Source organism: Mirounga angustirostris, unplaced genomic scaffold (assembly GCF_029215605.1).
Source record: "Mirounga angustirostris isolate CCGP_5_RB_7025 unplaced genomic scaffold, mMirAng1.0.hap1 SCAF_4, whole genome shotgun sequence".
Lineage (NCBI taxonomy): Eukaryota > Metazoa > Chordata > Mammalia > Carnivora > Phocidae > Mirounga > Mirounga angustirostris.
Genome location: NW_026991712.1, coordinates 1,144,309 through 1,156,535, shown reverse-complemented (window position 1 = coordinate 1,156,535; position 12,227 = coordinate 1,144,309). Strand labels below are relative to the sequence as shown.

General features: G+C 63.0%; 1 protein-coding gene across 4 annotated transcripts in view; it reads right to left on the bottom strand.

Moving 5' to 3' along the window:
• The window catches only part of ZC3H3 (zinc finger CCCH-type containing 3), a 91,913-nt gene extending 79,900 nt beyond the window's left edge, over nucleotides 1–12,013 (bottom strand). For all 4 annotated transcript variants that reach the window (XM_054512422.2, XM_064587766.1, XM_045895776.3 and 1 more), the window contains exons 1-3: nucleotides 11,887–12,013; nucleotides 9,138–10,455; nucleotides 7,873–8,069 (exon numbers count right to left, since the gene is read on the bottom strand). In XM_054512422.2, the coding sequence (XP_054368397.2) occupies nucleotides 7,873–8,069; nucleotides 9,138–10,455; nucleotides 11,887–11,974 (1,603 nt within the window). In that variant the 5' untranslated portion in view covers nucleotides 11,975–12,013. The remainder of the gene's footprint in view (nucleotides 1–7,872; nucleotides 8,070–9,137; nucleotides 10,456–11,886) is intronic.
• Between the last annotated feature and the right edge of the window lie 214 nt (nucleotides 12,014–12,227).

Here is a 12,227-nt window from a genome sequence, read left to right as displayed (position 1 = left end):
GCTCCCCGGGCACCATGCGCTAGGGTCCAAGTGCTACCCGATGGCCTGCACTCCACGACGGGCCGCCTCCCGGGGGGCCACCCAGCAGCCTGGCTGCAGTGCAGGCTGGGGGTGCATCCACTCAAAGCCGGCAACCCCTCCGCTCCCGGCTTCGCGAGGCGCCCCACGAGCACCAGGGGTAAGAACATGCGTCCTTCCTGCGCAGGTCCCGGGCACGGCCTTGGGCCCCGCTCTGCCCCCTCTGCCCACTGACCTGCCCGCAGCCTGAGGCCAGCACAGACCTCACACGGGCCTACGGAGCAGCAAGCAGTGGGCTCTCGGGCTGCCCTGGGTACTCTGGCCAGAGGGACGGGCCTGGTTGGGGGGGCGGGGCCCAGCAGGCGAGGAGAGCTGGCTGTTGCAGGCACCTGGAGCCCTCAGAGGAGGGAGCCGAGTGACAAGTGCATTAAAGGCCCCCTGGCAGCTGCTCGAGAGGCAGCTAGAGGAGAGACAGCAGTGGGTGCAGCCTGAGCCCCGCACTGCTGCGTGCTCAGCAAGAACCCCACAAATGTCCCTGCACAAACTGAGCACATCCAGACAGGCTTTGATGCCCAGGAGTCTGAGAGGGGCTGCTCTGACCTCTCCAGGAACATGGGGACAACCCAAGGTGGGCCCTTCAAGCCCCAGGACAGTGGGCCAGGAGCACTTGCCTAAGGAGCCAGGAGGGGGGTAGGCAAGGAGCAAGACAGCCCACAGACTCTGCACCCAGGGACTGGGGAGACGGAGAGATCCACTTGCTGAACAAGCACCGTGTGGCCCTGCCTTGGGGCTAGGAGGGAGTACAACAGCCACCCAAGGGGCCTGGTGAGGGGCCCGGGTATGGGGGAGGGGCGGGGGGGGTCCAAGGGGAGCTCATGTGGGGAGAAACTCCCTGAGTACTTCCTTGGAGAAACCTGGGACACAGGGAATGGGTCTCCCACTTCTTTGTGGTAAATATTTTATTTAGGGGCGCCTGGGTGGCTCAGTCGTTAAGCATCTGCCTTCGGCTCAGGTCATGATCCCGGGGTCCTGGGATTGAGCCCCGCGTTGGGCTCCCTGCTCCGCGGGAAGCCTGCTTCTCCCTCTCCCTCTGCCCCTCACCCCTGCTCATGCTCTTTGTCTCTCTAATAAATAAGTAAAATATTTTTTTAAAAAATTTCTATTTATTTATTTATTTACTTTAAAGAAAAGAAAGAGTATGCACACGCAGGCACTGAGGGGAGGAGCAGAGGGAGAAGGACAAGCAGACTCCCTGCTGAGTGCAGAGCCCAACGTGGGGCTCGATCCCACAACCCCAAGATAGTGACCTGAGCCGAAATCAAGAGACGCTTAACCGACTGAGCCACCCGGGTCCCCCTTAGGTGTCCCGCTTCTGGCTGGCGTGGCAGGGTGGCCCCCCCAACACTGGGGGATCCCAGCCAGAGGTGCTTCCCGCTCTATACCACCACCAGGGGACTGTCACCGGGGGCTGCATGGTGAAGGCCTGGTGAGACCCAGACAAGGGGCCAAGACCACAGCAACCTTTTCTGCCGGTGACCTAGGGTGAGTGGATACTCCACTTCTCATCTGCACAGCGGGGATGGCAGCTTCTCCAGACCACATGGCCGATATGGCGGCCTGAGCGATGGGTGCCAAGCTCTCACCCAGAGGCGAAGTGGCGGTGCAAGGCCTGGCTCGACTGAAAGCCTTAGCAACCCTCAGGTCTTCCCTAGGCCACCGTGAAAACGGGGCTCTTCCCGCGGTCCTGCCCCTGCAGCCCTGAGCGACCTCCCAGACCCACACCTTCACCCACCACACTAGCCACTCATCTGTGCCATCTCGGGCACCTGGGCCAGGCCCCAGGCTCAAGATGAGGCAGGGGAGGGGGAGGAGGGCAGGCTACCACCGTCCCAGGCAGGTGAGCCAAAAGGGCCCTCCTACCCAAGCGACTTCTGGGAGGTGACACCTGCCCACCCAACCACGGCTTCTCAGCACACCAAGGCCACCACTTCCAAGTGGCGGGTAGGAATCCCATGACCTGTGGCCGCTCTGAAGCCCCCTAGCCTAGGGTATGGGTGCCCATGCACCGGGAAGTACTCACTCTGCATCCAAGAAGCCTCAGGGTGGCCCGAGTCCTGGCACTGGGCCCGGTGTGGATGGAGACAAGCCGAGCGGGCCCGGGACAGCCAGGCCCTGCAGTGGAGCCAACGGGAGCCGTGTGCGCCGTAAACACCACAAGCTGGGATCACTAATCGCCACAATGATGTGGCTGGTAAATCGGAAACCATTTTTGAGGTCTATAAAAGGCTTTTTCTCTCTGCTCTCTCCAGTGTCTGTCTGCCCCAAGACAGATCAAGCAGGGTCTCTGAGCAGCCAAAATGTGGTAGACCCCACCAGTCCTCAGCAAACGAAGCTCCCCTGGGGCCCTTTCTCGGGTATCATCTCTTGACTCCCCCCAGCTGCCAACAGACTCACCACCGGGAGAAAAATGAAGGGAGGAAGGCTAGAGGCAGAGGCGGGGAGCACAGGGGTGGGGGGATCACACGGCGTCCCCAAAGGGCCGCCTGCCCCACCCCCCAGCCAAAGTAGGACTCTAGGTGAACCGGGCAGGAGGGTCTGAGGGCTGGGGAGCTGGGGAGGAGAGGCCGAGGAGGGAAAGCAGGAGGGGTCAGGCCAGATCTTCATAATGCGCAGTCCCCAGGCGCAAGGCACCACGGCCACGCTGCTGCTGAACAATGCAGTTCTGAATTCAATTAAAGCGATTATCTGTTGTGCCAAATAAATTGTGTACAGCATATATCCTGCGGCACTTTACACCTCCGGGCTCATTATTCCCTAACTGTTTCCTCCTGTTTATGCTCTCTCAAATTAAATTGCTGATAACATGCACCAAAATAAAAAATGAGCCCACCTTGTCCCAAGAAAATTGATTCTCCCTTTTCCTGAACCGGCGATTGCCAGGTTTTATATACTCTGTTCCTGGTGATCATTAGTAATTCAATTTTCTTTTTATTAGCCCCCTTATCTGCTGAGCAATATAGCGGCAGAGCTGACCTCTTTCGCGCGGGTAAATGTTTAAAATCTTTTCCCTGATTAATTTTGCCAGTTAAGAAAAAGAGGAGAAATGGCCCGACTCTTAGCCATCACAATGAATAAAGCTTAATGTTGATTGTGATGGAATTTCTAATGCCAGGGAAATTGATTGAGCGCGGCAATTACACGGGAACAGGAACTCCAGGGAGATGGGGCCGCTCTCTCCTGGCCACAGCCTTCTGGTTATTTAAAACAATCCAATTTGCAAGGATAATTATGTATTAGTGTTTTATCTGCCACTTGAAATGAACAGGGGAGTTTCGATACTGGCCTAGCATTAGCAGGTTATTGCCACAAATTACTTGATATCTGCTTTCTTTCACATAAAGAGGAAATTAGGCAATCAATTACCAGAAAAAGGTGGACTGAGGGATAAGAGGGGCGAGTGCGCCCTCTGCTGGCCACTGGCGGCCCGGCGGGGCTGGGGAAGGGACCTGCCCCTCGCCCTGCCTCCCTCCACCGGGCAGGAGCCCACTGGGGGTCAGGCCCCTCCCCTACACAGCTTCCACGGAAGTCTGGACCTGGGCCAATGATCTGTCGGGGGAAACGGGGAAGAGAAGCTTCGACGCAGCCTGTTCACCTGTAGGGAGGCACTGCCAGCCGGCCTGGAGCCCCGGAGCCCAGGGTCTGCACCCCAAATGTCCATAGCATCAAATGAAAACTTGTGTGGGAGGCAGCCGACAGCTGGCTGGGGCCTGCCCGGGGGGCTCTAGCCCGGGGCCTGGGGACAGGAAGGTGGAGCAGGGAAAGGAGGGAGAAGGAGGGAGAAGGAGGGAGAAGGAGGGAGAAGGAAGCCTGTGGACCTTGCAGAAGGAGGTGCATGGGGGAGCCACCCACTGACTCCTTAGTAGTCCTCAGCCCAGGGAAATGCTTGTCCTCACTCCTGTCCCCACCAAAGCCGCCTCTGCCAGTCTCAGGAGCCGCCCGCCCAGCGTTTCAGGCCTGTGCACAAGCCTCTTCCACGAGCTCCTTGCCCATTTCTAAGAATGAGGACCCCACTCCTTGGCCCGGCATTCAAGACCTTTCCGAAGGCTCCTCCTGGCTCACTGCCCCCTCAAGGCCTGCTGGACACTCCTGGGCCCCTGACACAGCCACATCCCGAGCACATTCATGCAGCTCCCAGGTGCCTCCTCTCCTGTATCCAGAACCACCCCCTTCCCCTTACTGTGGCCTACGGGACCCTCCCATCATGTGGGTCCTGCCTTCCCTCTGGCTTCAGTACCCCCCCCACGCCCGCCACACAGGACTCTCTCTGCTCCTGCAACATGGGAGAGCTCATCCCACCTGTGCCCGTCACCCGCAGAGAGGCGCACCGTTCACCCCTCCTTGTCCTCATGCAGGCCTCAGTTTGGAGGTCACCTCCTCAGAGACGCCAGCTGCCTGACTACAGCTGCCCGCCCTCCCCGCAGCTCTCTGTGACCCCACTTCCTTTTCCTCTGAGCATGTTTACCACCCGAGAGTATCTTTTCAGCTTATTTACAAGTACCCAGGTAGCTGTCTTGACGACTGCAATGTGGCTCCAGCCTGCACAGTACCCACGGGACCAGCACACTTCCCTGCACCAGAGCTACGCCATGCCTGCTTGCTGGACGGATGGGGGAGCGGATGGGGAACAAATGGTGGACAGAGAACAAATGAATGGGGGATGGATGGGGGATGGACGGAGGACAGACAAGGGCAGAACAGATGGGGGAATGGATACGTGGATAAACAGGTGGACAGATATATGATGAACGGTGGATGGAGGGTAGACAGACGGATGGACAGATGGATGGATGAACAGATGGACGGATGGATGGATGGATGGAGGGGATGGGTAAGTGGATAAGTGAGTGGTAGCCTTCTGTAAGCCCTTCCCCCAGCAGGACTCTCCCCCACCTTTCACAGTCCTCCCAGGGCAGTCTGTGCCAAGTTATCACAACCGTTTATAACCACAAACTGACCCGCTCACCTCCCAGTAGAGAGAAGTATGAAGGCAGGGACCGTGTCAGCCCCTCCGCACTGGCGCCCGCACTGCGCCCACGCTACCAGCAGGAGGCAGCCTCCACACCCCAGCCTGTGCCTGGCACTGCTCCAGGCCTAACGAGAGAACCAGCCAGCCCAGGCCCAGTGAGCACAGCACACAAGCAAGCGGGCCGAGCCTGCAGGCACAGCTCCAGGGCGGATGCACACCACCTTCCAGGCCCCCTTTAATCTGCAGACCCAGCGTCTCCGCTGGCCCCTCAACCCTCCAGGCTGCTGTCCGCTGGCGGCCAGTGAGTGTCCTAGAACGCCTGGCCTGCGTCACTATGGGAGGAGGCCAGCCCCCGTGTGGCCAGGGCCCTGCTCCCCGCAGTGGCCCCTCAGCCAGCCAGCAGCCCCTGTAGGAAGCCGGGCCTTGGGCAGCCCCCACTCCAGCCCCGGCCGCGCCAGGGACCTCCTGCTGGGAGCAGCTGCAAAAGCTCAGCTGTGTGTGCAGGGTCCCGGGTGTTGTCCACCTCTTGCCCCATCTGGAGAGGATTCCTCAGCTGCAGGCCCTCAGCACACAAGACAGGAGGAGCTCCTCAACCCAGTGGTGCTCTTTCCTTCGGGGTACCTGCTAAAGGGGACGGCCATGGTCTGGCTCAGGCCTGTCTGCCCCCAAACCAGGTTCCCTGGGAGCAGGGACAGGACAGGCCCGGCCAGGCCACAGTCAAGACCAACTCTGCTCAACTCCTGGAGGGCGGCAACACCAAGAGCATGGACCGAAGAGGTCAAAGTGTGCCCGCCTGGGACGCCCCACCAACCCCTCAGTGCCACCCCAGCATTAGGACAAGGAGCCCCTGGCAGGGCCCCATCTGCTGTAACCCTGTCCCGCGCAATGCCTAGCTCGGCACTTGCTCCACGAGCACTTGCTTCCAGGCCCAGCGAGGAGGCCTGACGCCCAGCACGGCCCAGCGAGGAGGCCTGACGCCCAGCACGGCCCAGCGAGGAGGCCTGACGCTCAGCGGCAGCCCAGGAATCCGGCGCTCCAGAGTGCTCTGGTCCCAGGGCAAGCAGCCTCGGACTGGGACACTCCTTCCCCAAACCACCTCACACCACAACCCTGTAACTCAAGTCACTGAAATACCGCCATCTTGAGGCCCCTGGCCCGGCCACCCCGTCTCCATTTGCCCCGAGCCACTCTCCCTGTGGCAAATCACGATGGAAATGGCTCAGTGCCCCGTGGGCTAGGCTGCAGGTCTCAGGAGAGCCTCGTGCCTTCTGCAGCCCCAGCACCTGGAGCAGGATGCAAAGGGGCCCGTGGACACACCCCCCGCCGCAGCCAAGCCTGAGCGCCGTCACTGCCCACAAGTGGCCGTCCCCGTGTGATGGCTCTTCTGCGGGGACAGACCTCCGTCAGCACTTCTCCTCCACTCAGCCAGACCTCTCTGCCGACCGAGACAACATGTGACACAGGAGCTGAGCGGAGCCATGAATCCCCGCGAAGGCCCGGAGGCCCCTGGGCACCACTTCCTGACCTCTCTCCGGGCTGCCCCAACCTCCCTGGGGACTCAGCCACCCCCTGCCAGCCTCCCAAAGCGAGGGGCGTTCGCAACCCGTCCTCCCTGTCCTCCCCCGTCAGGCCTGGGACAGCCTGGCCATCGGTCCATCCACAGCCTTCTGTCCGCTCCCAGTCAGTCCTGCAGCCGTAGCCCAAGCCTCAATCCAGCCCCCTCGCCGTGGCCACCAGGGGACACCGTGGGGCTCCCTTTGCTCTGTCCACCTGCGTCCAGGTCCACACTCACCGTGGCAGCCAGAGGGCAGGTGGGTGGCCAGCACCCTCCAGCCTCACTTCTCACACCTTCTCGTGGCCCCTATGCCCCGCTCTCCTGCCACCAGCTCCCATGCAGGCGCTCGGCTCTGCCAGGCACCGCCTCCTCCCGGGCAAAGCCCTGCTGGCCCCTCTGTGGGCTCCCCAAACGCCCGGCACAAAATAGCCATTAGGGCACAAGTCCCAAGTCCGACTGCCCAGGGTCCAAACCCCATCACCTCCAGACTCCACGTGCATCAGCCTGGACAGCCATTGCCACGCATCCACCAGATGCTCAATGGGGAGAAAACAGGGCTACCATGGGACCCGGTCCGCCCGGAGGAGCCCGGGCCCGCCAGGACACAGCGTCACAGGTGACCTCCTCCCCCTTCCCTGCCCCCGACGGCCAGAGACCCCCCCACCCCTGACCACCGGCGTGTGCCAGTTCCCTCAGTGTGCTGCCATCACCGCACTGGGCGGGGGACCACGGCGCGTGACGCCCCCACTACCCTTCACCCCTCACTAAACACTCGCGACTCAGGAAGTGCGCAACGCGGACTCCTCCCAGGCCAGCTCAGGGTTCCGGAGGCAGAGGCAGCAACCGACAGGGAGAGGAGGACAGGCAGCAGAGGCCTAGGGTAGGGGAGCCCCGGGCAGCATAAACCACCCCTCCTCTCCCTGCAGGCCTGCGTGGCTCCCACCCTCTCATCCACTTGCTGGCTCCTTCCACCACGACGGATGTGACTAGGTCTACAGTAGAGATGCACTAAAAAGGCCACCACACACCTGCCCAGCGGCATCTTCCCCACCCAGGTGCGGGGTACAGTGGCCCAGCCCTTCTCCTCTGCTCCCCAGCCCAAGCCACCCCCTGCCCACCGGGCGGAGCGTTCTCGGGCTGGAGCGCTGACAGAGCAAGGTGGATGCTGAAGGTGGTTCCTGACAGGCGAGCAGCGCCAGTGCAGACGGAGGGAGAGGTGAGGCTCACAGACCTGGCTCAGCGAGCTTTCCAGAACCCCTCCTCCTGGCCATACCTTCCTTGGTGGGGAGGTGGGCCCGGCCTGGAGGCAGGCAGCACAGTCGGTGCCTGGTGACCTGCATCAGGCCCCTGTTGGGCATCTTCTTCAGGATGGGGCTGCTCTTTCCCCGGAGGGCCTGCCTCCGCCGCAGGCTGAACTGGCTCTTAGGAGTGGCAGCAGGTGGGGGGCTGCTCTTCTTGTCCCCAGGAAGGCTGCAGAGACAAAAAGCAGGCAGCTCCCAAGGGGCTCCCCCAGTGGGGCGGCTGTCCCCTTCCACCCTCGCCCACCCAGACCCTGGCCCCACGGAACCCACCCCAGGAGGCAGCCAGCTGCAGCGGGCCCCAGCCTTCGCAGCTCATCAGCAGCGGCTGCCTGGGAGCTGCTACCCTCCCCTCCCCCGCGGAGCCTGGAGCCGGCCCAGAGCGAGGGCGGCCCCACCCCTGGCCCCCACCTCCGGCTCCCCAGGCCAGAGGACCTCTCCCGTGGGGCTGGGGAGGCCCCACGGAGCCACAGCAGAGAAGGGGCTGCCCCCCACCTCCCCAGCCATCTCGGCAGGAGGGACCACTTCTCACGGCTCCCCTTTCCACAACAGCTGACACAGAGAAGGGCCTCTGTACAGAAAAGGCGGCAGAGCCCACATAACGTGGCCAAAGACCAAGGTCAGGCAGCAGGACGGACCTCCAGAGCGGGACTCGGCGTGAGAACAGCTCTCTGCCCTTGCAGTCAACAGCTGCCGTGACTGAGCCCCTGACCCCAGACCAAGCGCCGAGCCTCAATGCCATTTTTTAGCCTCCTCACAGTCCTTGAGGGTGGAGGGCCAGGGATGTGATATCTACTCAGTGAGACAGTGACTCACCTGGTCACTTGGCCGCCAAGGGGGCAGACTTCCTCCCTGGTGCCCCCTCGGTTTGCTCACCCAATGTCTGGCCCGGGAATAAAGCAATCATCCACAAACCCCGCAGACCCCGAACCAAAGCTGCCCCAGCAGCCTCTGGTCTCTCACCAACAGGACAGAGGGGCGGCTTGTCGGCACCTGCCTCCACCTGTCCTCACTGGCCGAGCCCCCACTGCTCAGCTATACGGGAGAGCAGTAAGCCCAGCCCCACTGGTACTGGGCACATGGATGCCACCCCCCAGGCCTGACCCAGCAGCAGATGCTGCTGCTTCTCCTCCCACACTCCTGCAGGTGGGCCCTCCCACGGGCTCTGTGTACCAAGCAGGGAGCTTAGAGGCCTGGGCCTGCCCCGACAGAACCCTGGGGTGGTGGCAGGGGCGCCTACCTAGCACTTCCCCGCCTCCGGATGATCTTGGTGCGGCTCTTCACTTTGTAAGCCGAGAGCGGGGTCTCGCTGAAGAGGGGCTTCAAACCGCTGGGTCCCACTGCTGGCCTGTCCCCCGAGGGGGACCGAGACGGGACGGGAGAGAGCTGGGAGGCGTGGTCCTTGCTACCAGCTTCTGACTGCCAACGGAAGGAGGAGGATGAGGAGGCCGAGGGGCTGGACGCTTTCCACTTGTACTTGCTGGGGGAGGCCCCAGCCGTGGAGGACGCAGCCGACCTCCTGGGCTTGGCATCCGGATCAGCTCTGAGCTGTGGCTTCTCCACCTGTTCTGCTGTGCCAAAGGGGGCCTTGCCCACATTCTCTGAGGCTGCTCTGGGACTGAGGGCCCTCCGAGTGGCCCGGGGGCTCTTCGCTGAAGCGGCCACCCACTTGTAGTTGTTTTTCCGGAACTTGTTGGTCCGGCAGGACACAAGCAGTGAGGACTCTCGGGCCTGCCTGGGTCCAGAAGCTGGTCTGGCTGGGCCGGCCACCACACCAGCGGAAGCTGGCTGATCTGTGTGGCCAGCATTCGCTCTCCCATCTCCGAGGAGACGCGCGGCACAGCTGGCCACAGAGTGTGAGCCCACCTTCCGGCCCACAGCCACGCCACTGCGCTGGGGCAGGGTGGACGCTGCGAAGCGCGCCCTGACGGCAACTGCACTCTCACTGACAGTCCGCCGGGGCTCTGAGGGGCTGTCACTCATGCTGCTCACGGACTTCACTACCCGAGGCTTGCCAGGCTCCTCCTGGCAGACCAGAAGGGGGTCCTCTGCACCACAGCTCCCCTTGACTCTTCCTGGCTTTGGGGGTTGCCGCTGTCCCCCCGGGGGCTCGCCCTCACCCTCCTGAGGCCTGTGGTCGCTCCCGGGGGGGTCCTCAAATTCTTCCAAAGAGCCCCGAGGGACCCCTGCAGCACTAGCCGAACCCGGTTTTGATGGTGGTTTGACTTTGATGACCATGTTCTGATCTGAACTAAGCTGCACCTGCCTCTCCAGGACATGCTGCTGGGGGTCAGGACCCTGGCTGCCCCCAGCCCTGCGGGGCAGCGGCACAGGACAGTCACCGGGTGGGTCTGAGGGTCCCGGGGGCCGATTCACAAGGGAGTATTTCTTGCGCCACGCAGGCCCGTGGTTCGGGGAGAAGCCCCTCCGGCTTGGGCGAGGGTAGCAGGCACTGAAGGCCCTGCTGCTGTTGTAAGCAGGTGGTGGCCACCGGGAAGCAGCTGAGGTGCCGGGGGCAGAGCCATTGCCATGGAGGTTTTTGTAGTCATCGATCAGACCTGAGAAGGCAGAATCACAGGCTCAGTTAGCCAGAGGGTGAGCGTGAAATCAGCAACAGTCCCCTGGAAGTGCATCAGCTGACAAGATGCCCCACAGACCCCACCTCACTCCTGAGCCCCTGCCAGGCCGCAGCACAGGACAGGCAGCCCCTAGAGCCTGAGAACCACGGACGTTCCCTCGGCCCATCTCTTCCATGAGCCTTTTCCCACCAGCTATACTTCAGTCCTACTTCTGGTTGTTCATCCCAAAAATGCACCCGTGGCAAGATATCTCTAATTTACCAGGAATATTATTATACTGCTTCCACACTCCTTTGAGGGGACGCGTCACTCGACATGAAGACACCAGCAAGGACTCTGAGGCTCACCAACAGGACAGAGGGGCGGCTTGTCGGCACCTGCCTCCACCTGTCCTCACTGGCCGAGCCCCCACTGCTCAGCTATACGGGAGAGCAGTAAGCCCAGCCCCACTGGTACTGGGCACATGGATGCCACCCCCCAGGCCGTAACGCCTCGGCGAGGGAGCCACTCAGCCGCAGAGGCCCTCTGGCTTGCCCACGGGTGGAACCGGGCCGGGGGTGCACCTTAGTAATCTCCCCGCCTGGCACACGGGACAATGAGCGTGAGACAACGGACACCCGTGAGCCTCCACGGCTGACAAGAATGTCACACTGTCCTCCTCTAAGGGGAGAAGAGGCCTGACTGGAGCCCCGACAGCACGGGTCTTCCAAGGAAGCCCCTGCACGGTCGTCCCGGGGCAGGAGGGGCAGGGGCCTCAGCGGAACAACCCAGGGGGTGAGCACTCCGCCAGCAAACCAGTGCTGGCCCCGCACTTACGCGCTCCCCCCTCAGAGTCCTGTCCCCAGGCCCAAAGAAAGCCATGTCCTGACCCGCCGACACCCCAGCGCACGCAGGGGCCCAAGAAGCCTCCTCAAGGCTGGACCGCCCGCCTGGACTCTCCCCCACACACGCTTTCCAATTCCTCAAGTCTTCTCCTTAAGGGAGAACTTCAAACGGGAAATTGTTAGGTACAGAGACCTCAAGTAGGGTCTAAAAATGGAAAAGCTGGGAAACCAGGCCTGGGCAGTCGGGGCCTCGAATACCAGGGGGAACGTGGGCGTAGGGCGGGCGCAGCCAAACGAGGCTCCGGGGTTCTGCCCTCCGCCCCACTGTCTGGCACCGGGAGCGAGAGGGCGCCGAGGGGGCGCCTCCCGGCGGTTGCTAAGCGACGGCCCCGCCGCCACCCGCCGAGCGCTGAAGGAGCCGCACTACCCGTCGGGCGAACCTCGGGCAAGGGGCTGACCCCGACCGGCCCGGATGCCCCGCCAGGCCGCCCACCCCCCCCCCGACCGCAGGCGGAGAGCGACCCCCTTCGGGGAGGCGGGCAGGGGTAGCGAGGGGGACGCGCGCCCGGGGCCCGGCCCGACCCACCCTGCAGGAGACGGATCTGTCGCCGTAATTGCTCCTTTTCCTCCATCTCCCGAGTCCGCGACGCCCGGCCAGGCCCCCGCGACGTCATCGCCGCGCGACTGTTTTCCCCCTCGGGCGGGGCGGGGCGCGGGGGCCGGGCGGAGTCGGGGCGGAGTCGGGGCGGAGTCGGGCCGGGCCGGGGGCGGGGCGGGGCGGGGCCCGCGCGAGCGCCGAGACTGCGCACTGCAGCCAGGCCCGGGCGTTGGCTGGGCCGCGAGGGCCGCGCCGTCGTCCTGGCAACGGCCGCGGAAAGGCGGGGCCCCGCGCGCGCGGAGCGAGGGCCGGATACGTCGGCAGGGAGC